General features: G+C 32.1%; 1 protein-coding gene across 1 annotated transcript in view; it reads right to left on the bottom strand.

Moving 5' to 3' along the window:
* LOC142321900 (uncharacterized) overlaps nt 1-22,884 on the bottom strand; it is a 267,911-nt gene that overhangs the window by 154,984 nt on the left and 90,043 nt on the right. The window contains exon 2 of the mRNA XM_075360406.1: nt 10,581-10,719. Within this exon, the coding sequence (XP_075216521.1) occupies nt 10,581-10,718 (138 nt within the window). The 5' untranslated portion in view covers nt 10,719. The remainder of the gene's footprint in view (nt 1-10,580; nt 10,720-22,884) is intronic.

Below are 22,884 nucleotides of genomic sequence, written 5' to 3'. Positions count from 1 at the left end.
TGTAAAAAAAATTTAAAACACCACTCTTAAATTAAATGCACTAAAATGCAAAAAATAATTTTAGGACGGTATCTCAGAATGGATTTGGGAACAAGATTTGATGGTAATTTGTAATATTACGTGAAAGTCATAGCTTCAAATTAAAAATGTTATGTTTTTGCCAATCTTATACGTGATGAATGCCCTTGTGACCAAAGATGCGTTTTTTCCTACTAAAAAACGTCGTTTCCTTCAATAATTGAAATATTTCAATATTTGTTAGTATTTTTATTATTCAGGTACAAGTAAAACTTTAAATAATATTAAAAATCTTGGGAATTTTTTTTTCTTCCAGAATCCTCTTTTCCAAAAATAAAGAATATTGAAACATTGCCGATTTTCCACAATGTATTCTACTTTTGAGCTCAGTAAAATGTCTATTGGCATCGAAGTGATTCGTGTCCTCTTGTCTAAACTCAGTTCCTTGGCCCTCTTATTATGTTATGTTAGATTTTTTCTTTCTAAAAAAGGAAAATAAAAAAAGATTTAAGTTTAATAAAACGAGAAAGCAAAATCCTTCAATAGTAAAAGTCTAACCGCCCTTTAACTCATGAAAATATAACACATCTCAATTATATGGAAATAATTGTGAAAAAATAAATGAAACAGTAATAGATCTAACAATTGTTAAGACAATATAAATATAATCTCTATGTATACTTGTAAGTATATAGAGAGATTATGTATTTATATTACAAGTTAAAATCACGCGTTTAGTTTTTTATTATTAAAAAGAATTAAACAAAAAATAAAAAGATAAACCATGATTTAGCGTTTACCAAGCAACTAATTTTCCTGGTATTTATTACAAAAATTATATTAATTAAACGAATTTAAAAAAAAAATAAAATTATTATTGGAGCAGTGCATGAATATAAGAAACAATAAAACTGCAACTCTTTTTATTACTGCACTGAAGCGGTTTATAATGGTTTGGAAAAGGCAAAGAGAGGCAGCCGCAAAGCGATTTATTTATTCAACTACTAGTGTGTTTTTTTTAGAGTTGAAGGCTGAAACTGAGGGAAGAGCTGAGTGTTCATGAAATGTAGTTACTGAACTGCACGTACTTAATACCTCTTTCACACAGTTAGTTTTTTACTCTGCGAGAACAGCAAACGGAAAACAATTTTCACATGACTGATTAGACGGGCTGTGGCAACGTATGTATTGCACGTGTGCTATGATTTGGTAATGTGGCATTCATTTGAATGGCAGTTGTTAAGTCTAGTCAATGTCTATCTGAAGAAGCTAGTTAGTTCTCTTCTTCCAACATCTCAATAACGTTGTATAATGTATTTACAGTATATTACAACCAGACTATTACTATTAATGTGCAGACTAATGCAATTAATGCTGACTATTACAATGAATTTCCAAAATAGCAAATGGCCGCTAACAATAATTGTGTTGTAATTCGATAATAATGTACCTCTCGTTGACTTTTAACATTTACATTTTCAACTCTATCTTCAATAAAGTTGTACTGTAATAAAGATAGGTTTTATTTATACATAAAGAAATCCCACATCATAATTGTTATTCTGATGTATTTTTTGCTTTTAAGTTGTTTAATATTAAATACTACGCACGTGTTACATATTTTAACGTGTACGTAGTTTAATGAAAAAATACAACCTACGTACTGTAATCTGTTAATAATAAAAATAAAATTAAGACATTTAATTCACTTCTAAAATAAATTTCTTAGTTTTTAGATTAATATTCATTCATAAATAAGTTAGAGAACTTGATTTAATTGTTGTAATTAAATTTTTGAGTTTTGTATTCGAATAAATTACACAGGATAAGTTGTTGAACATTAAATCTAGTAAGAAGTAGGTCTAAAACCATAGACGTTTTTGTAGGAAAAATATTTTTGCTACTTAAAAATCGATGGTTTATAACCTAAACTGTGTCGATTTATTCAAATGGTAACCTATATTATTCATTAAAATTCATTTGATTGCGTTGTTAGTGTAAGATAGGAATTATTTTTGTAATGTTACTTGCTTATATATAAATGACTACTTCCGTTTTATGTATGTGAAGATTTAGAGTTGAAAGAACTTTGAGGCGTGAGGATTTTTTAAGGATTATGGAATCCCTTATAGCACAATGGAAGAACGGATTATATACCCTCTACAGCAGAACATAATCCTACTGCTTCCCCTTTCCATCTTTTGTGACCTGCTGCTTACTCAAATCGTATTTTTTATTTTTATTCTACTTCTTTTTAGGATATTTCTTCTTTCTAAAGTTGACCTAAATTGTTATATATTTATAGAAAAAATACTTTAGTATTTTATTCTTTAATAATAGCATACTATACTAGAAAGCGATAATCTTATATTACAATTTATCATTTCCATATTGTATAAAACATCTGTTCATTTAATTGTACAAGGAGATATATCTTTATGAATTTAATTTTTAGGCAACCCAATTGTTAAGTTAATTTAGAATTTACTTCCTGTAGTTACTTCAGCAGTAACATATTTTGGATTAAAAAGGTTATTAAATATATAAAAAATAAGAAATACGTAAATGAAAGTCAGATTTGTAATATTGTTACTGCTTGCATACGTAATAATGTTACCGTGATCGTTGTTTTAAGTTTCGGGATGCAATTTGCTGACAATTGATATTAAATTAATTTCATGAAAAATGCCATGCCTGACTAGGATTGAAACCCGGGACCTCCGAATGAAAAAATGAGACGCTACCGCCCAAGGAAATCGGCGGTGTGAGTGGAATTAGGATAATGATTTTAAATAAATTTAAGCAGTAAATTTTTTTCCATTATCTTCTTTTAAGGTTCAATGACTATCAAAAATTCTGTATTTTCTCCCTCATTTAATTAAAATGTGATTGTTTCACACGTAAACATTGCTCACTGTTTTGAAAACATTTGTCGTGTTATTCCATTATTCTCTTTCAAACACGTTTTTGTTTATTATTACTCAACAGGGTCGTAATAAAATCATTCTCAAATAAATGTTTAACTATTACCTGAGGTATAAGTTGTAGTTAAACCAGTAATCAATCAATTAGTTTGAATATATTATTATTTTCTATTGAACTTTTGATTATGTATTTCCTAAAGTATATTTAATTTTTTTTTATTTTTTTTAATGTATTTTGTCATGTATATTTCACTGGAACTTGCTTTCGTACACAGTATTGTTTTAAATGATGTCTATATACAACAGATCAAACTATTATTCACTTCCCTAACTACATATTCTCGTAAAAAACCTAAGTTTCCTTCTATCTTGTTACTTTTGTTGTTCTAAAGCAACAAAAAAGTATTTTATTGTTAAAATATTAAAATCGCACAAATTTTAAACTAAATTACATTTTTCTACGTATGTATGATTAACCTGTTGTTAATTCCGTTTTCTAAAAAAAAATAATAAAATTGTATAATAAAATGTTAAATTACTGTAAATAAATAATTTATTTATAAACTAGATTTTTCGTTGAACGGTTATTTCAATAACCAGAGTAGCTCTTTCTTTGCAGATTTATTTGATTCTAAAGTTAGTGAAAATAATAATTCCATGTTCTGTTGTATTCATAAAACGCCTTTTTGCTTGTTTACCTTAACGCAAAAATTAGAAGATTAATATTATTACTATTTTTTAATATTCTTTTGTTTTCTCCAACCAATTTTACAGCTACTGCCGGTTATGGGTGTGTGTGTGTGTGTGTGTTTGTGTGTATAGGCAAATACAATAACTGCTACCGGTTTGTCAGGCCTGACGTAGCTACAGATGTAGTGCAATATAAGTGTAAATGTACCGGCGGGAATGCCACACTCGGGGTGTCCCCGTTAGAGGCATTGGCATAAAGACCGATTCACGGCTCTCGGAGTGGGGACTCAGGGACGGCATAGTCGGCGCTGGTGGATCCTACGCTGGGGGTTTGAGGCGGACGCAAAGTGAGCGGTTTAGTTTTATTGTGTGACAAGTGAGCGGTTGGGACACGTAAGCAGGTGGTGTATGGCACTTCGCTTAGTCCGTCACGCTGTTAGGTAAGCTCACTAAGAGCTATTATATTATTGGTCGCTAAACTGTTTTGAGTCATAGTAGCCGTTTTTGGCACGGACATTTGGTCATATGCTCTAGGGCGACCGAATGGGTGGTGGCGGGAGAAATGCCAGTTAACCAATGTCCAATGCCCCTCAGCCCTTCAATTAAAGCAACGTCCTTTTGTCGGGACCGCTGCAAGACCCATCCCGGTGTCCTACTCCCCAACACCTATAACATCGTTCCTTAGTGGACCTCTTTGATATTCAACAGGACACCCAACCGATGCAAATTCGCCCAACCTTTAGCAACTAATCAGCCAGCAGAGGCGGAACCGCCACCTTCGGCTCTCCATATGACTACCTGAGGGAGAGGACATCGATCGTTACTCAGCGATCTTCCGCATATCATTCACCAATTGCTTCTTCTCAGTAAGAACGTCAACGTCCTTTATCAAAAATGAACTTGCCGTACGTCCCTACCTGCCGTCACTGTCGTACCTTCAACTTTATCTGTTGCCGAAACTTTGCAGCAGTGTCACCCGTATCGTGGACTCTTATATGAAGGTCCTCTCCCTGACCCCCTGCGTGCGGAAAGGATGTCCGTCTCACTTGGTGACATAGTGTCCTTAACTGTGCGGAAGGTCTGTACCGTATACGTCCGAACCGCTGCCTGAACAACCACCGTCTTGCTTCCCGGAGCCCGACTCCCATCAGCACCCAGCGACGATATGTCCATATAGATCTGAAGCTTAACATCTCCATGCCAAATATTCGGTCACCCGGTAAAGATAAAGCCCCATTTTCCCAAATGGCCCACAAAAGCAAGCTTTGTGATCTTCAGCCAGGACTAACTTGACCGATTTCACCAGACGGGAGACCAGCCCTTCCTCACCTTCGGAGGAATCCACAGCCACCACATAAGCATAACCGCGGACCTTTACGAACCCACCAGCCAGGTTCATAGCATGGGTGATACCCCCCACCCCAACTTGATCCACCTATATTGTGCCCGAATGAAGAATCGGCCCCACCCAAGGCATCTCTTCCAGTAAATGCGAGTGACTCCAATACTCAAAACCTTAGACAGATCGATCATCCATGTTAGCCTCTCCAGGCCACTAACTTTCACGACCGCCTCGGTTGAAGTTAACGGGTCCTTTGGCCACTGCTGGATGACCAGACGGTGCAGATCTCCACCATCCACACCATCGTCAAGTCAAGTCAATCCTTCCGGATTTTAAGTCGAGCCTTGCCGCTATCTTCCGTCAGGGTGGCCGCAGACGTCAACACCACTGGCGTCTGTGTATCTACAAACGCCGTCTCTGGAGGTGTACATTTATTTGGTCACACTCATCGTCGTAGGCGCCACCTGCCAAATATCGCGAAGCACACTGATCCTCTTCGCGAGGAGCCCCAGACTCTTCGCAAAATGCTTAATTTCGACAGCGGTGTTGGGATTACGACCCACTTGACTTTCCAAGGCCTTGACGTGATGAGCCAAAGCATCCAAATGGTATAGAAAAGCTGCCCGCCGATCACCACCAATCAGAAGGTCCAGCTCCTCCACTTCCTCCGACCGAGCCGAGCAAACTCGTTCCCGGTCGGACTTCTCGAATTCCTCGGCTCGTGGCTTCTTTTGCTTTTCTATGGCCGGAAGAGAGAGCCTCAACTTCCGCTTGGAGGACTTTCTCTCCGACCGTGCCTCGACCACCTCGGCAGCAGAAGCTGCTGACAAGATGGGAAATTTGTTTCATATCCACTGAAATCACCACTGTCATCGCTGAACTCTATAACGGAGGCGACCGCCCGTTGATAACTCCTCCACAGAAGTACTTTACTTCCTCCTGGTTTCCATCTACCTCGCAAGTAACCTCCGGTGAGTCCCACTAACGGAACCTGGAGCGCTCTCGGTACTGCTATCGCCAGAGAGAATCTCCCGGATCATACGGGAACTCCTCGTTCTACTGGATTGTCTCCTTCCAACTGGGGTAAAACCCCCTCCCCGGTTGGGGTCGTATCCCCGGGATGATCATGATCAACGATAAGACTGAATCCAACAACAAAAATAATTAAATTAGTTAATTAATACCAAACAGCTGTTTTAATTAATATTTTACCAAATCAATAAAAACACTAGAAAACCTCACACGTCAAACGTAAACCTAAACAAAGTTTTTTTTGTTGTCACCTTCATTTACCCCGCCCACCGGAGTGGGAACAGAGCCGCGGAGTGTTTTCGCCTCAAACTACCTAATAATAAGTCCCGCCACGTAGCCGGGACTCGGTTTTGCAGTACATGCCACGCTTCTAATGAGAAGACCCCGGAGGGGACCCCTCACCGGGACTCCGGTCGTAATGCCCTGCCTCTAATGAGGAACCCCCGAGAGATCCCCCACTGTACTACGGTCTTACATTCTCTCTCCCAGAGGCGCTGCGAAGGAGTCCCTGTCCAATTTATGGTGGGACGCCGGAGCCTCCCACCCCTTCTGAATGGGGCTGTCCTGCACAGAGACCCCACAGCACTGAGCAGGCGCCGCATCTCCATGACGCAGGAGAAGCCTTGCATCCCCTATCCCCGAGTGTATGTCCATACAACCGACAGGAAGGACACCGAGCCTCTCGCCGGTAGTCCTTCCGTAGATGACCGGCCTCACCACAGGTGAAATAGTGGCCACTAGGATCTAGCCCGGTACACGAATTGACCCTGTGTCCTGGCTTCCAGCAGCGAAAACAAAGGTCGTCAAATGAACTTCTCATAATCCTACAAGCCACCCATCCAATACGGATATGTCCATCAGCCAATAATTTATCTGCAAGGATGGGCAGCACAGCTGCAGTGACCACCTGCGTCGAACCATCTGCCGATAGCATGGGCATAACTTCGATCGATACTGACTCCTCCGTGATTTTCCGAAACTCTGTAATGAACTCATCCTGAATGGTGAGTATATCCACATCCTTAATAAGGACCTGGACCCTCTTACCATCCCTCTCCCTGTCAGAGCCGTAGTAGTGCCCTCGACCTGTGCAGAAATATCCTTACTTATCCGTTCTCACTGTCGGCCCGTACCCAGATGTGGAGGTCCTCACCCTGGCCCATACGTGCGGAGAGGACCCCGACTTCATCTGGTAATTATTATTTAATAGCCAATATTTATAATAGTAAGAATATAAAAAATTAAAAAGCTACTGGGCCGTCAACTTGTAACAACTAACAATAATTATCAGTCTACACTATACTTGGAAATATATATATATATATATATGCATATTTTCTTAATTTGTACGTTGCAATCTCTTCAATTATTGAATAATAAGCAACCCCTCTCGACGAATGAGATGATGATGTACACGACATATAAATGAGGTGTAGTTTTGTACTGACTCAGGCCATCCGTTCATGAGACGTGTACTTAATTGAACCCCAACCACTAAAGTACACAGATATCCACTATCTAGTATTCAAATCTATATAAAAGTAACTAATTTTTACTAGGATTCTATCCCTATAACTTCGACTTCGAAATCAACTGTTAAACAACTAATTTGCGACGAGTTAACCACTAGACCAGTTTAGTGGACTCATTTATTTGAAAATATTTCTGTAATACTTATATTTCTTTATGTTTTTTGTTCACATAAAAAGTTAATTGTTATATTACGTAATGACTTTTCAAACGTAATAGTATATTTTTTAAATATTATATTAAACAAATATTTAAAGAATCGGAATGCGCCGAATACAAAAACTACAAGTAGTTTATTAAATTGCATAATCGTGACTTTCAGGTTTTAAAAATAACACAAACATTATTTTTAACAATTTCAATCATTTGTAATTTATCTGCAGAACTGAACTACCAAAAACAACATATTATTCTAATGAAATCTTTTATAATCTGAAAATGACAAAACTTGTAACTTTTATCAAAAAGAAAGTTTTGTGAAATAATTTTCATTTATAAATTATTATTTGTAATTGAAATTTTTTTTTTGATAAATCTCCTAAAATGATTTATTAGTAAATTAAAATAATCATCATGAAAGTAAATTCAGTTGTATTATAAGCTCTAGTAGGATAATAAATAATTAGGAAGTAAATATAAAATTTGATGTTTATATTTCGTCTGTGACGTCAGTCTGATCTCAGTTTATAACTGTAAGATACATTTCACTGTTAATTATTTGATGCGAAAGCAATTTAACCGAAATGTTGATATATCCCGTAATAAGGACTAATATGTTATGTGAAACTTTCGTTATTTTACACATAAATATATAGCATGTTTCTTTTATAGCTTTCCGTTTTCCTTGTATGGTGAAGATTAATAACAGATTTAAACATTTTTTTTCCTTTTTAATTTAAATTTATTTAAATTTCATAAAATATTTTTTTTATTTTTTTTATTAAAAATTTCTTTTATTAAAATAGAGGTATAAAAATTTCATAAACTAATGACAAATTATTAAAAATTGTGTTTTTTTATTTACTATATAAAATACTTTTCGAATATTTAGATATTTTACTGTAAATATTAATTGTTTAACACAATCGTTGTAAAGTATTTTATAAGAAATATTATAATAATTTAAGTATAAATATGTAATGTACGCTTGATGTACTCTAAATGGTGAAAAGGGGTAAAATATATAATACAAAGACAACGGTGGGGCAGACTGCGGGCCTTATAACATTTGCATATATAAATAAGCCCGTTTCTGTGTACATATATACATATGTATATATGTATACACATATATATATATATATATATATGTGTGTGTGTGTGTGGGGGGGGGAGGTGGGGTTGGGGGGGTTGTGCATGTGCACGTAATTATAATAATTTGATATAAATATCATAATAATTTTATATAAATATGTAATGTATGCTTGACGTACTCTAAATGGTGAAAAGGGGTGAAATATATAACACAGAGAGAACTATGAGGCAGACTACAGGCATTCTAACATTTGCATATACAAATAAGCGCGTTTTTGTGTATGCGCGCGCATACACACACACACACACACACACACACACACACACACACACACACACACACACACTCACTCACTCACTCACGCACACGCAACAGTAAATTGTGTAGATCAGGAGTATATTTTAATAATATAATAATTTTGGAAAGTAACTTATCACAGTGACTCGCCAGTTTGATCTAGTGGTAAAATTCGTCGTCGTAAATCAGCTGATATCGAAGTTCAGAGTTCTCAGGTTCGATTCCTAGTAACGTTATTTGCCTTTATTTACATTTAAATACCAGATTGTGAATAGGAGTTCTTTGGTGGTTGGATTTCGGTTAACCACAAGTGTCGGGTATGGTGAGCCAGAGTCTGTACAAGACCTCACTCACTAACAAGTAACGAGCAAGGAACGCGGCTGCCAACCCCCGAATCTAGAAAACTGCATGGGATATCTGGAGACTTCCGGAATATTCATACGAAAAAACACTGATTAAATGTTGAATGGTTTTTATTAATTTTTTAAGTTGTTTTTGTTGTTTGAAAAATCAAACTTTTATTTTTTATAGCTTACAAAAATTTCAAACTTTTTGCAGAAAGTATTTTTATCTCTGTGTATAGTTGTTTCTATCGTCTTGTTACACTCAATTTAATAACTGACGCGGTTTCTAAACTTTAAATATAATTAAAAATTTTAATTGAGCATTCAGAGATTCTTTGGAAATTGGAAATTGTTAATGTAAAGAACATAAAAATAATGAAAGATGTTATAAAATAATAATAATAAAATAGAAAAAACTAAACTATGGTTTGAGTCAACTTTTTTTTTAATTTAAAAATGTTGAGTCTTTTTTCTAAGAAACAATGTACGTGATTACACAGGATATAAGGGTGCACACTTGAATTTGAATAAAGAAAACTTGAGAAAATATTATTTATTCTTTAAGATTCATATCTTCAGAAACTGACAACCTAAATCATATGATTTTCTACTTCCTCTTAGTTATGATTAGATTTTTTTTTGTATACATGTGTATATTGATAATTATGTTAACTACAAGTATTTTAGACAAATTTATCTTGTGCTTTAAACAAAATACTTACAACAATAAAGTTTTTTCAGAATAAAAATTTAATTTAACAAAAATATTATAAGTTAAAATTACTAAAATTTATAAGTCGATTAAACTATATTGTAAATAATTAAATTTTACTGAAAATGTATACAAGTAAAAAGCGAAATTTGTTTTTGACCTAAAGAGAGTGACACCTTCCGACATATCTTTTCAATAGCATGAGGCATATGTTCAAATTTGAAAAAACTGCATACCAACGTGTGAATTTAATTAAAAACGAATTTTATTGTTATTAAGTAATAATGGTTCCTCGAAGTCGCTAAGGAATGATGGTCGAACAAGTAAACAGACTTTAAGGAGAAGATGTTGCTGAATAAATTATGTAATAGCATTATTGTGATTAATAAAATAATATTAATAAGAAGTAAAAATATTAGATTAATAAATGGCCTACCTGAAGTACTCTTAGTCTCAACACTTGAGAAAATGGATACAAAGTATCTGTTGTTGTCAGCTTAGCTACTACGGATGGCAACTCATCCAATGTCCGAACAACATCACTCACTACTGACTCCTTTCTCCGTCCAGTCATTCTGAAAATAATAAAATTAAAAATAAAATTATTTTTAATTAAGATCAAAAACGTTAACCACAAGCCAAAATATTATGTTTATATACCTCACGTTATTTATAAGACAGAATTATATTTCTAATTTATGGTAAAATAGAAAATCACGAGTTTTCTTTTTATTTAATTTAATATCGAAGTAACACTCGGATGTGTTTTATAAATATGAGTATGATTAAGCTTACTTTGTGTGAAATCCTTAATCGTTTGCAAAAAGTTCTATTTATAATTTATAGCAATCAACAAATTTACAAATTATGCATGAGTAAAATTTAAATGAACAATTAATGTTAGTTCGATAATTTTCATTAATTTCTAATTATTTCCAAATTTTTTATCCGCTACTTTTAAAATCGATGTACCTTTTTGTCTTTTATGACTATTTCACTTGTTCCTTCAGAATTAAATATCCGTTTTATCTAATCTAAAACGGATTATTGTGTGATGGGAAAAACCGATATCATATTTGAATTCAGGAGAAAAAGTACTATCAGAATCACAAATTTTACTTCCTGAGACAAAACAAAAAATTCCTTTTTTGTTCCCCAACGTCATTAACCTGTAACTGTAAAAAAAATTATAATAAATAATAATTCAGTAATAACAATAAAAATATAAAAAAGAAAAAAGAAAAAGTTATTAGTGAAATAAAGTTTTATGTACTTTTAAAAATATATATATTATTTAATAGACTTAGAAAGAAGTCATGTAGTATCCACATCAGATTTTTTTTACTGTTTCAAAGCTTATCTACCACCGGTCGCATTTCAATACATCGTTAGTAAATTGGCTCACATCCAAAATCACATGATAGGAGTTCTCAGTGAAACTCCTCATTACATACTAATATAATAAAGACTTTTATGCCAAGCGCATACAATTAACAATTATGAATGACACTTAATACCACGAGAAGAATAGAAAAGAAAATAATACAACATAATTAGTAGAAGTAAAAAAAAAATTATGAACCATTATAAAAAAAGAAAAGTATATTTAACAAATTTTAAATTAACTGTCAAATAATGCACAATAGTCACATCCGAGTTTACTATAAACATATTAAGATAGTATAGGGACACTTAGGTGTAGAACGTGCAACCGGTTCAACCTTCGTCATCCCCATTGTCTAGTATGTTTACTGCCAATTGATTTGTATGGTAGTTAAGCCGAAGTTCGTACTCTGAATTGAAACGTTGTATTTCCAAATAAATAATAATTAAAAAATTTGCCAGATATTTTGTTCTGCTGGCCTTCGTGGTGCGAGTGGTAGCGTCTCGGCCTTTCATTTGGAGGTCCCGGGTTTGAATCCCGATCAGGCATGGCATTTTCACACAGCTACAAATCATTCATCTCATCAAATCCTCTGAAGTAATACCTAACGGTGGTCCTGGAAGTTATAAAAGAAAGAAAAAAGAAGCTATTTTGTTCCATTTTCCAAGTGTCTCTGACATCTTCCAGTTTTATTAAAACCGTTTGTTAAAAAAAATTTGTTTATTTTTAAACCGTGGACTATCAATAGTCAATATAATAAGTATAAACCTTCATTAAACGTAGGAGATTCCTTAAATTAAATTCATGTTAAATTTAACTGCAGATGAATTGAATCTTTTCCATCTTAAATTTTATGAATATTAAAGACAATACTCTTAAATGTATGGAGTGGGGTAAATGATTGAAGACGATGATGACGTAGAGGTTATCTAATATTGAAGTGAGTAATTTCAGTAGATGGCATTTCAATTACACAGAATAGGGTGAAATACAGAGAATTGTTTCAGGAAATGAAGAGTTGACAGAATATTTAACTTAGTACTAAAATAGTTACATGAAAGCTACACAGTTCTCATACTATAATTCATCTTTTCTATATAACGTATTCTCGCAGTCCAGTGTAAAACAGAATATCTTTGCACAGAACGCTATGATTATCTCAATGAAAATTTTGTTATTTGTAAACATATTTTTTCCACTTAGGCAAATTTTTTTTTAGTAATGTATTATCCCTATTTTTCTTTTTTTGGACGATCGGAGTACCTGAGAAGAAAAGATTAGAAGCTTTTGAAATATGGTGTTATAGGAGAATGTTAAATATCAGGTGGGTGGATAAAGTGACAAATGAAGAGGTGTTGCGGCAAATTGATGAAGAAAGAAGCGTTTGAAAAAATATAGTTAAAGAAGAGACAGACTTATACGCCACATATTAAGACATCCTGGAATAGTCGATTTAATATTGGAGGGACAGGTAGAAGGGAAAAATTATGCAGGCAGGCAATATTTGAAATATGTAAAACAAATTGTTAGGGATTTAGAATGTAGGGGGTATGCCGAAATGAAACGACTGGCACTGGATAGGGAATCTTGGAGAGCTGCATCAAACCAGTCAAATGACTGATGATAAAAAAAAAAATTAATTCTACCAGTGAATCGATCAGTAAGCGTAACTTTTCTTATCAGATATTTTTTATTTTAAATATATTATTTTAAGTATCTTACATTCTTTAAAACTCAAAAAATATTAAATGGCATGATTAGTTGAAGAGGTATTATATTTTTCCAATTAAGTACTTCTGTCTATAAGAGGATCAAACTGAAATTAATTCGTCGCTTTTATAATTTTTTCCACAACTTTTTATACCTTTTTCAATTTAATATTTCTAGATAAAAAGTTTTGGAACAAAATTAAGAAGATTATTTTTACGAAGTAAAACCGATCTTACAAAAAAAAAAAAAAAAAAAAAAATTGGGTCTAATCTGTTTTTCACGTTACAGAAATGAATTAAATGTAATCCTACCGTTATTTAATAAAATATTTACTTTATTGAAAAACTGTTTCAATAGGTTTAACAATTTTTTTTCGATTACTTTTTTAATATTTCTTTTCATTCGATCCTTTATTACTACATTTTCTTCTTTTTATTTTTAAGATAAACGTTTTATTATTGAATTACGAATCTTCAATTAACTTTCTTGCACAGGAGTTTTACATTTTAATAAATGACCATATTTTATTTTATTAAAAATAGAATATCCTTTTATTTTTAAGTTCAAGCCAAGATTTTTCGAAATTTTAAAGTAATCTGAGGTTTTGAAAAGAACATTTTACAGCACTAAGTACTATCATATAGCTACGATATACTCTGATTATAGATCCAGATTTTCGTTGTTAACATAGTCTTGAAATTTCTAATCGGTGATTTAATTTACCTTGTCTTATTATTATTACAAGTATTTGTCCGAATTAATAATATATTTGCAAAACTTACAAAATTAACTGTGATTTAATACTACGTATATAACTGTTTATCTATTTCCAGATTAAAATAATTTTGTTTTCAGCGTATCTTGAAAGCAGGAGTTAATTCCTTATAATCTATTGACTGTCGACAAAAAATAATAATTATAACGTTCTAGGTCAACCAAAAAAAAAAAAACAAATTTTTTTTTTTGTATTCTTTGCTTATTAGTTATGAAATAGTAACTTTTATAAAATAATTATTAGTTTCTACAACTTTTTAAAAATAATATTTCGCAAATAATGAATTTCAAAATATCTACAGGTGTAATAATTTTTTGAATACATAATAATTTAGTGAACTAAATTTGAATACATAGTAAACATTTAAACTTCATCAGGATGTCAGAAATAATTTTTGTTGTTCGTCAGCATATGGTAGTTAGGAGGTAATTAAATAACACACCAGTTGGGTAAATTTTTAATATCGAGCGCGTAACAAATTAACTACTATGATAGTTTATTTACTCTTTTCTTGCGTTGAGTCTTTTCTATGTAAATGACTCGGGTTCATATCCCAATAAGTTGGGATATATCCCAATAAGCTGGGATATATCCCAACTTATTGGGATATGAACCAATTCAAATGAATCCAATTAAAAGTTATTACTTTTAATTGGATTCTAGTTATTATGGATTCATTTGATTATGTATGTTGTTAATTAATAAACGTGAATCTATAAAGAATAATATTAATCAGATGTACTCTAAGGCGGTGTAATCAAGTATATAATTTGAAATTGTATTATTTAGTATTACTTTTATTGCTTATTGGTTTAATTGACAAAATAAATTACTTATGCACTCAATTATTTTCATAACCTATAAAAAGATGTGTGGATAAATAAATGCATTATTCGTGATAATAAATGTAAATTTCTGGAATGGTTCAAGTAAGGTTATAGACACCTGATACGAAATGTAAATCATTCCCATTAAGGGGGAAAAATTTTTAATTTTTAAAAATTATGATCACATTTTAGTGATTTAAGTTCAGCGACTGATATATCGTCAAGTGAAATGGATTCCCGTTATTTTCTTCAAAAAACTATAGATACTTTACGTATTAACAAATCATGGCCTCCAAAACGCAACTCTACAACTCTGTACTGTACGTAGTTTCTTAATGTGACGCAGTAAATCAGGTTCAGTGAAGAAAATAACATTTGACTTTCTTTTTCCTGTTTAGCCTCCGGTAATTACCTTTCAGATAATACTTCAAAGAATAAATGAGGATAATACGTATGAGTGTAAATGAGGTATAGTCTTGTACAGTCTCAGTTCGACCACTCCTGAGATGTGTGGTTAATTGAAACCCAACCACCAAAGAACACCGGTATCCACGATCTAGTATTCAAATCCGTGTAAAAATAACGATAACATTTGACTGCCAAAGAAGGTTACCATGAGATTCGTATTATTTTTAGATTGACTGTTACTTTCACTTCTTTCCGATTTCGGATCACCTTTAGCCATTTATTACAAAAATTATTTTCCTCACATTTTTTTGTTTATGGTAATTGAAACAAATTTTAAATGAAAAATGTTGAAGACTATAAATTTTAATTTAAAGTGTTTTTTTATAAATTTAATTTAAACATTTTTAAAACATTTTTTCAAACATTTTAAGTCGTTCAAATAATCCTCCTCATTCAGTATTCCTTGTACGTTTGTCGTTGCTTATAAATCTGATAAAACACAATAAAGAAATTTTTTAGCTGAAATAAATCAATTAGATGTGAGATTTCTGCTTTTAGTACTGACAACGTAGTTTATAAAATTTTGTTCTTCTCTCTTAATGGTCTGTAATGTTTTTTTTCTTCAGTTTATTGTTTTTGAGTGGCATGATTGAAGTGCATAAAAAAAAATTATTAAAACTTAATTGTGGAATTGATGTAGTTTAATAAAATTTTTATTCCTTTTATTATTGGTGAACCACATTTATTCAGCTTACTAACTGGTGCAAATGGCATGGCGAGCAGCATTCTGTTACAACCCTTAGTATGATATAAAATAATTTTTTTTATTTATTTTTTCCAATAAATTATAAATTTCTATTAATATGTGCAGGGAATGGGAATTCAGTCACAGTCTCTTTGTAGTTAAAATATAAAAGTAGGATTTTTCTTTCTTTTTTGGTTCTATTTTATAAATATTTTTTTTAAAAGAAAAAAGAAAAACTAACGGATTCTTTGAAAACATGGTTGGAAATTTTTATTAGATTTTTTATGACAAAAAATTTAATATACTGGCATTTATGCATGATAGATTTTTAAATATATAAAAAAGTAACATATAAAAGAAATTTCTTTGTAAAGATTTGCTGGCTTTATATTATTTTTTTATTTAATTTTTATTAAATATATCAATTCATTTCAGTTACATGTATTCATTTTTTTATAAAGCATAAAATTAAATGGGCAGTTCTTTGATTTAACATAATTTTTTTTTTTCATGTACTTTATTCTCCATCTGTACGCTGCTCTTAAATACCTGATTATAAAATAGAAAATATTTTTTCTGGAATTAAGACAAAACTTAAAACTTATTGAAAACATCAATAAACAACATTATTATAAACATCAATAAACAATATTATTTATAATATTTTTTTTTCTTTGGTGCGGCTTTACAAATAAGAATTTTGTTTTGGTTTCTCTTCTTTGATTGTTTTTTTTTAATGCACCGAACGGCATTTTCTAATTTTCTTGGATCCAATTATAGATTCCCCACATTCTTTTACAAATGTTTTATAATATCTCAGTTTTCTTCTTTCCTAGGTGCTTGCTTCTCTGTCATTCACTTAGAATAAAAAAGATATCTTTTAGGGGTGATGGAAGCATGTCTTTAAATAAAGTAATACTAAGTAATTTAAACGTTTTAAACGTTCCACTTATTGATAGAATGGCTTTAGAAAAAATATATTAAATAGAAATATATTACAGGAAATAAATAAAATGATTAATTATTTAAAACGTCCATTGTTGAACCTTTTACAATTACAGAGTTTGGAAGTTAATTTTCACTGTATTTCTAATTTTTTAACTAACCATCTATTTAAATTGCTTTTATCTTTTTTCCACAAAATATGGAAACAATCTTCCATCTTAGCTGTGAAACATAACTTCCAGGTTAGCAAGTTTCCAACTAACTTAATAAGAAACATTTCTAAGTAATCCAGCTTTTCAGATCAAAAAATCCGATTAATTTTTTTTTAATTAATGTTTTTTTCTTCTGATAATTTTAGAGTATGTAATACATAAAAAGTATTAGTGCCACTTGATATTTCTGTAAGGTTCTTAAAAACGTGAAGCCTTTATTTGATAATAAATTATTTTTTTCCTTTTTCATTGGGGGCAGGTTATTGGTGTCATTTAACTGGTTACTTTTGTACGAGTGACCTTAAACAATGGGCACTCCAAGTTATCATCCCCTTTGATACCCCTTAATGGAGAAATGGCGAGATTTAGCGGTAGATTCTGAGAAACTGCTAGGATAGAAGACAGAATCTGTCTCGTATCCTAACCATAATATTAGGATGCATGATTACCGAAGCTATTCTTTGCTTTGTGGAATAGATTACACTCCTTGATTTGGTATAAAAAAACGTTGAGCTCGGATAAAATATTATATTATACACAAATCCAGCAGGAAAACAGCCGTATGCCACTATTGATTTAAGAGGCCCATATGAAATTTTTCAACAGAGCGGAAGTCAAGTATATGATGCAAATCGTAAGGACAAGGATTACAAAGAACATTTCGTAAAAGATCATTTACGTAAAAAATTCTGTACGATGAAGGGTAAGACGCTAAAAATAACCAGCAGAAAATTATCTTCTCCAAGGTATCTAACCTCATTGAGGTAAAGACTGAAAAATCGGAAGCTTTACTTCTCTCAACCAATATCAGCAAAGAAAGTAGGAACCATTAACAACAGAGCAAAAAGATCTATACCATCGTAGATGATCATGAAAAGAACCCATCGATAATCGGTAATCAAAAGAACTTTTTACGTTCAGCCAGCTTGAACAGCTTCTTGACTATCCAGGGAGGTAATAATTTTATGAAGGCTGATCATTACTGATTTATTCTGCTATCAGCTCTTTCAAAGAAGCAAATTGGAATACTCGTTTATTCCAGCCACGGCAACCGGTGAAAATAATCTTTATTCCGACCAATACAAAACTCTGACTAGTCAATCAATAATCTCCTATCTCTACATTCCCTGAACTATATCAAGAGCCTTCTTGTACGACTAGGTCCGCCACACTGTTTTGTATTTATCACTCATCCGTTGCATAAGATTAGTGATTTAGGTACTTATTAAGTTCTAAAAGTAGTGGTTCTAAAGGTAGTGGTTATTTCAAGAGATATAGTTTGAGTTAGCAATAAGGCATGGCTTGAACCTTTTATTGAGAAATTTAAATAGTAACTGTTCGTATTTTTCTTGTTGTGTTTTCACTTTTCATAACGTAGTTATCACTTTTGATTATCTAAATATTGTGCTTACACTGAAACATGTATGGTTTTTTGCTGTTGTTATCATTCAGCATCAGCCTACATTTTAGTTATTTAGAGAATGAATCAGGAAATTATTATTTCTTAATTTATTTTTTTTAACGTTACAAGATTTTTTTAATAAATCGATAGGAGGAAGAAAGAACGTTTTGTGTTTATATAAAATATAATTCTCTTGAAGAATTTAAAAATTTGTTTTAAGTTTATCGAAATATATATGATGAAGTAAAAAACCAAAAGTCTTGATTTCCCAATTAAGCAAACAACAAAAAGATATGAAGACTACATTAATTAAATGAAAAAAGAAAGAAACACCAGAAAAAACGATTGTACTGGAGAAAAACGTAAACATGAGAGAAAACTTTTTTTGAATGATTTCGATAAATTTGAAATAAATAATATTGTTCAGGGTCTTTACAAAAACAAATATTGCGTTCTCTTAAAAAAAAAAATTTCTTATATGATAGAAAGAAACAGTTTTCTAAGGAGGACATATAAATAACAATATCTGCAGCAGAAACTGAATAGGAAAATATTGCTAAGAGTATGAAAAATTGGTGCGTAAAATAATAAGTTCATGGTTACCATTATGTCATTACCGTTCATGGTTACCGTTTAGTGTCAGATGAGAATATACATCACAAACGGATGATAATAATTTAAGTACTACTAACGGCAACGATGACGAATTATTACCGGTAACAGTGATAATAATTCTAATCTTAAAAAAAAGTTAACGAGTTAATGTAATTACGAGTAGTTGCAAAATTTTATAATACTACAATTATTTATTGTAATAATACAAGCAATATTTTAATAAATTACGTTTCATTATATGATCTATGTTTGTACCTAACTGTACGTTATATAAAAGTTGGAATCTGTTAATGCTGATGTTTTTAGTTAAGACAGGGCAACAAAGCAATCTTTATATACCGTATATTTATACCGCTTTTTCCTAATTCAATTTTATGTAAAACTGAGTTTAATCAACTAGGCAAAGATAGATGTTTATATTGATTTTGAAATATTGCATTGATAACAAAGTATTACAAAAAATATGCTTATTAAATCTCTAAGACCCGTATAGTTTAATCTACACAAATTCAGCAATGATGGCTTTTTATTTTTTTGCGATCCTGATCGTCTGGCCTTTAATTAATTTTATTCAGAAAAAATACATGAAAATATATTCAAAATCTCTGCTATCAGTATAAATTATCCATTACTTGAAACTTTGTTTATCATATATTAAGAAAAAAGCAATAATTTGGAAAACATAAAAAATATGTACACTGTAATTTTACTACGGATGTGGACTTTGCGTATATAATAATTTAAAAATATATGAAGTAAAATAAAGAGAAAAATTCTAATTTTAATTTACTGTGGAATTCTTATGAGTGAGAAAAATAAGCATCTTCATGGCTTTACTAACGTAATACTACTTGTATTTCCCCCTTTTTTCCTTCTTAAATTCTTATCACCTTTTTACTTTTATTAATGCACAGCTTATCCTTTTTCTTTCCTTTATCTCCAGCACCACATTTACTTAAAAAATATCACGCAATTTAAACTTTTAGTTCTAAACTCTTGACAGAATAAAACCTTTTGTTTTATATTCAGCTTAACTGATGTTCTGCTGTTAATGTTATATTTAAATTATGTGCTCTTTTACAATGCGCCTACATTTTAATTCTTGAATTTATTTTACTTTTATTAATTTAATTTTAGCTATCATTGATTAGAAAAAATGTAGATTATGTCGTTTCTTAAATTATTCATAGAACTGTTAATATAGAACATTCAATTATTTAGTTATATTAATAATACGTTAAAAAATAATCTTGCCAAAAGCAGATTTTCCTTATAATATGAATAACCGTTTATTCTTAATATCTTGACACATTTTTGCTTGTACGATGTGAAGTTATTTATTTTATAAGCTAATAGAAAGATTACGATAAATTATCAAGGAGCAGGTTGCAGAAGTAAAAATTTGAATTTTTGGTTAAAATATGTTTATAAAGTTTTTATGTGAATTTAGTGACGTGATTTGACATCTTGACCCCGTGTTTGAAAACCAAATTCAAAAAACTATTTAATGAATTAAAATAAAACCATTCTTTACATACATTTTCATTCGAACTCACTCAACTGTAGATTTAATTTTTTTTTTTTTTTTTTTTTTTTTTTTAGGGCGAAAACGAGCGGTCGTTATCATCGCCCGGAAAATAAATAAATAAATAAAAGTAAAAGTAAAAGTAATTAAAACTTAAAACTACTATCACAGTAAGCAAAATCCGGAATGGGTGTAAAAGGCCCATTCTCGGATAACAAAAACACTAACATGTAACTTAAAACTACGTTATAAACTATCATATTAAAACTAAATAAAACTTAAAACTAAAAAAAAAGAGATAAAACTTACAACTATATCACAAAAATCTTACAACTAATATCACAGACGAATTTAAAAAACATAAAAAAAAAAAAAATATATGAATATATATATATAAAACAAAATTCCGATAGGGAGTGTAAAAGGCTCGCTACTCGGATAACAAAAACAATACATAGGACTAGAGTAATTAAATTTTTTATATTAACCCTATACTACGCAAAAACAGAAACATCCGGTTTAAAACCTCTTTATCATTACAGAAGATACCACGGATGTTTCTGGGTAGTTTAAATTTACGACGCAATGCCGCATCACATATGCAGTCCACGAGTATGTGGCGCACAGTCACGCGGCAGTTGCATCTTGCGCATAGAGGTGGTTGTCCTCTTGTGAACAGGTACTCGTGTGTGACCCTCTTGTGTCCTATCCGCAATCGACAGAGAACTACTTCCTCACGCCGGGGTTTTCTGTAAGAGGAGTCCCATGGTAACATAGAATCTTTAATCTGACGGAGTTTATTATCAACGGTAGCTGTCCAATCACCTTGCCACCTTGTTCTTAATAATTGTTTTACATAGTTAATGAAATCAGAAGTAGCAACTCGGGTGGTGAAAGGAGGCTGGTTACATGTTTCTTTGGCAGCGGAATCTGCATGTTCATTACCTGGTATCCCTACGTGGCTAGGGACCCGGCAAAAACTTAATTCTGTGTTGCGATTATTCAACTCAGCGATTGCGTTGTAAATTTCAATGACGATAGGATGTTTGGAATAAAAGTTTTTTAAGGCTTGGAGAGCACTACACGAGTCACTGCAAATAAGAATTTTTCTATATTTAGGGTTAATGATGTTTAGAGCCATATTTATAGCGTATAGTTCAGCGGTAAACACACTCGTAATACCGGGTAGACCAAACATATAAGTTCTTTCATTGACAACAAATGCACACCCAACTGTATAGTTTTGTTTCGATCCGTCAGTGTATACAACCGCGTCTGGTTTCATCTTGGAGAGAACACACTGAAACATTTGCTGAAAGACAATAAATGGTGTTGATTGTTTATTGTATGTAGTCAGGTCAAAATTAAAATTTATAAGGTTTATTTTCCATGGAGGATATGAGCAAGGATACATAGGAAAGAATGACGGTGTGTCAAAATTTATATGCTGCAGCAGACGCCAGGTACGGACACCTACAGGTGCAGTACGACGTGGATGATCCTCATACTTTCCTAGATTAGGATTTCTAAAGACCGAGTCAAGAGCCGGGTGATTTGGCTGTCCTCTGAGACGAGCAAAATAAGATAATAAAAGCTGGTCTCGTCTATCCCAAAGTGATGGTTCACCACAGTCTACAAGTAAGCTTGCGACAGGACTTGATCTAAACGCGCCTGTGGCAAGCCGAAGGAAAGCATGATGTACACTATCCAGCATTTTAAGCACGAATTGACGAGCTGAAGAGTAGGCGACACAACTATAATCTAAACGGGAGCGAACAAAGGAATAGTAAAAACGTATCATACATGACCTATCGGCTCCCCAGTTGGTGTTAGTAAGGACTCGCATCATATCTAGAAGTTTGGAACATTTTGTTTTCAATTCTTTTAAATGTTTGACCCAAGTAAGACGGCTATCAAAAAATAAACCTAAAAACTTGACGTAAGTAGAGATAGTAATAGTCTCACCGTTCAGAAATATTTGCGGAATAGAAGGGTTTCGTAGCCGAGAAAAAACTACACATTTTGTTTTTTCGAATGAAAATGTGAAACCAGTAATCCTGGACCAAGCTTCAAGGAGAGATATAGTGTTCTGCAGTAGTCTCTCTGCTGTAGGTGTTGAACGGCTTGCAATATAGACAGCAAAGTCGTTAGCAAATAGAGAACATGAGACAGGAGCCTGCACACATTTGGTA

Source organism: Lycorma delicatula, chromosome 3 (assembly GCF_047948215.1).
Source record: "Lycorma delicatula isolate Av1 chromosome 3, ASM4794821v1, whole genome shotgun sequence".
NCBI lineage: Eukaryota > Metazoa > Arthropoda > Insecta > Hemiptera > Fulgoridae > Lycorma > Lycorma delicatula.
The sequence above is the reverse complement of the archived record's forward strand: the minus strand, read 5'-3'. Positions and strand labels throughout refer to the sequence as shown.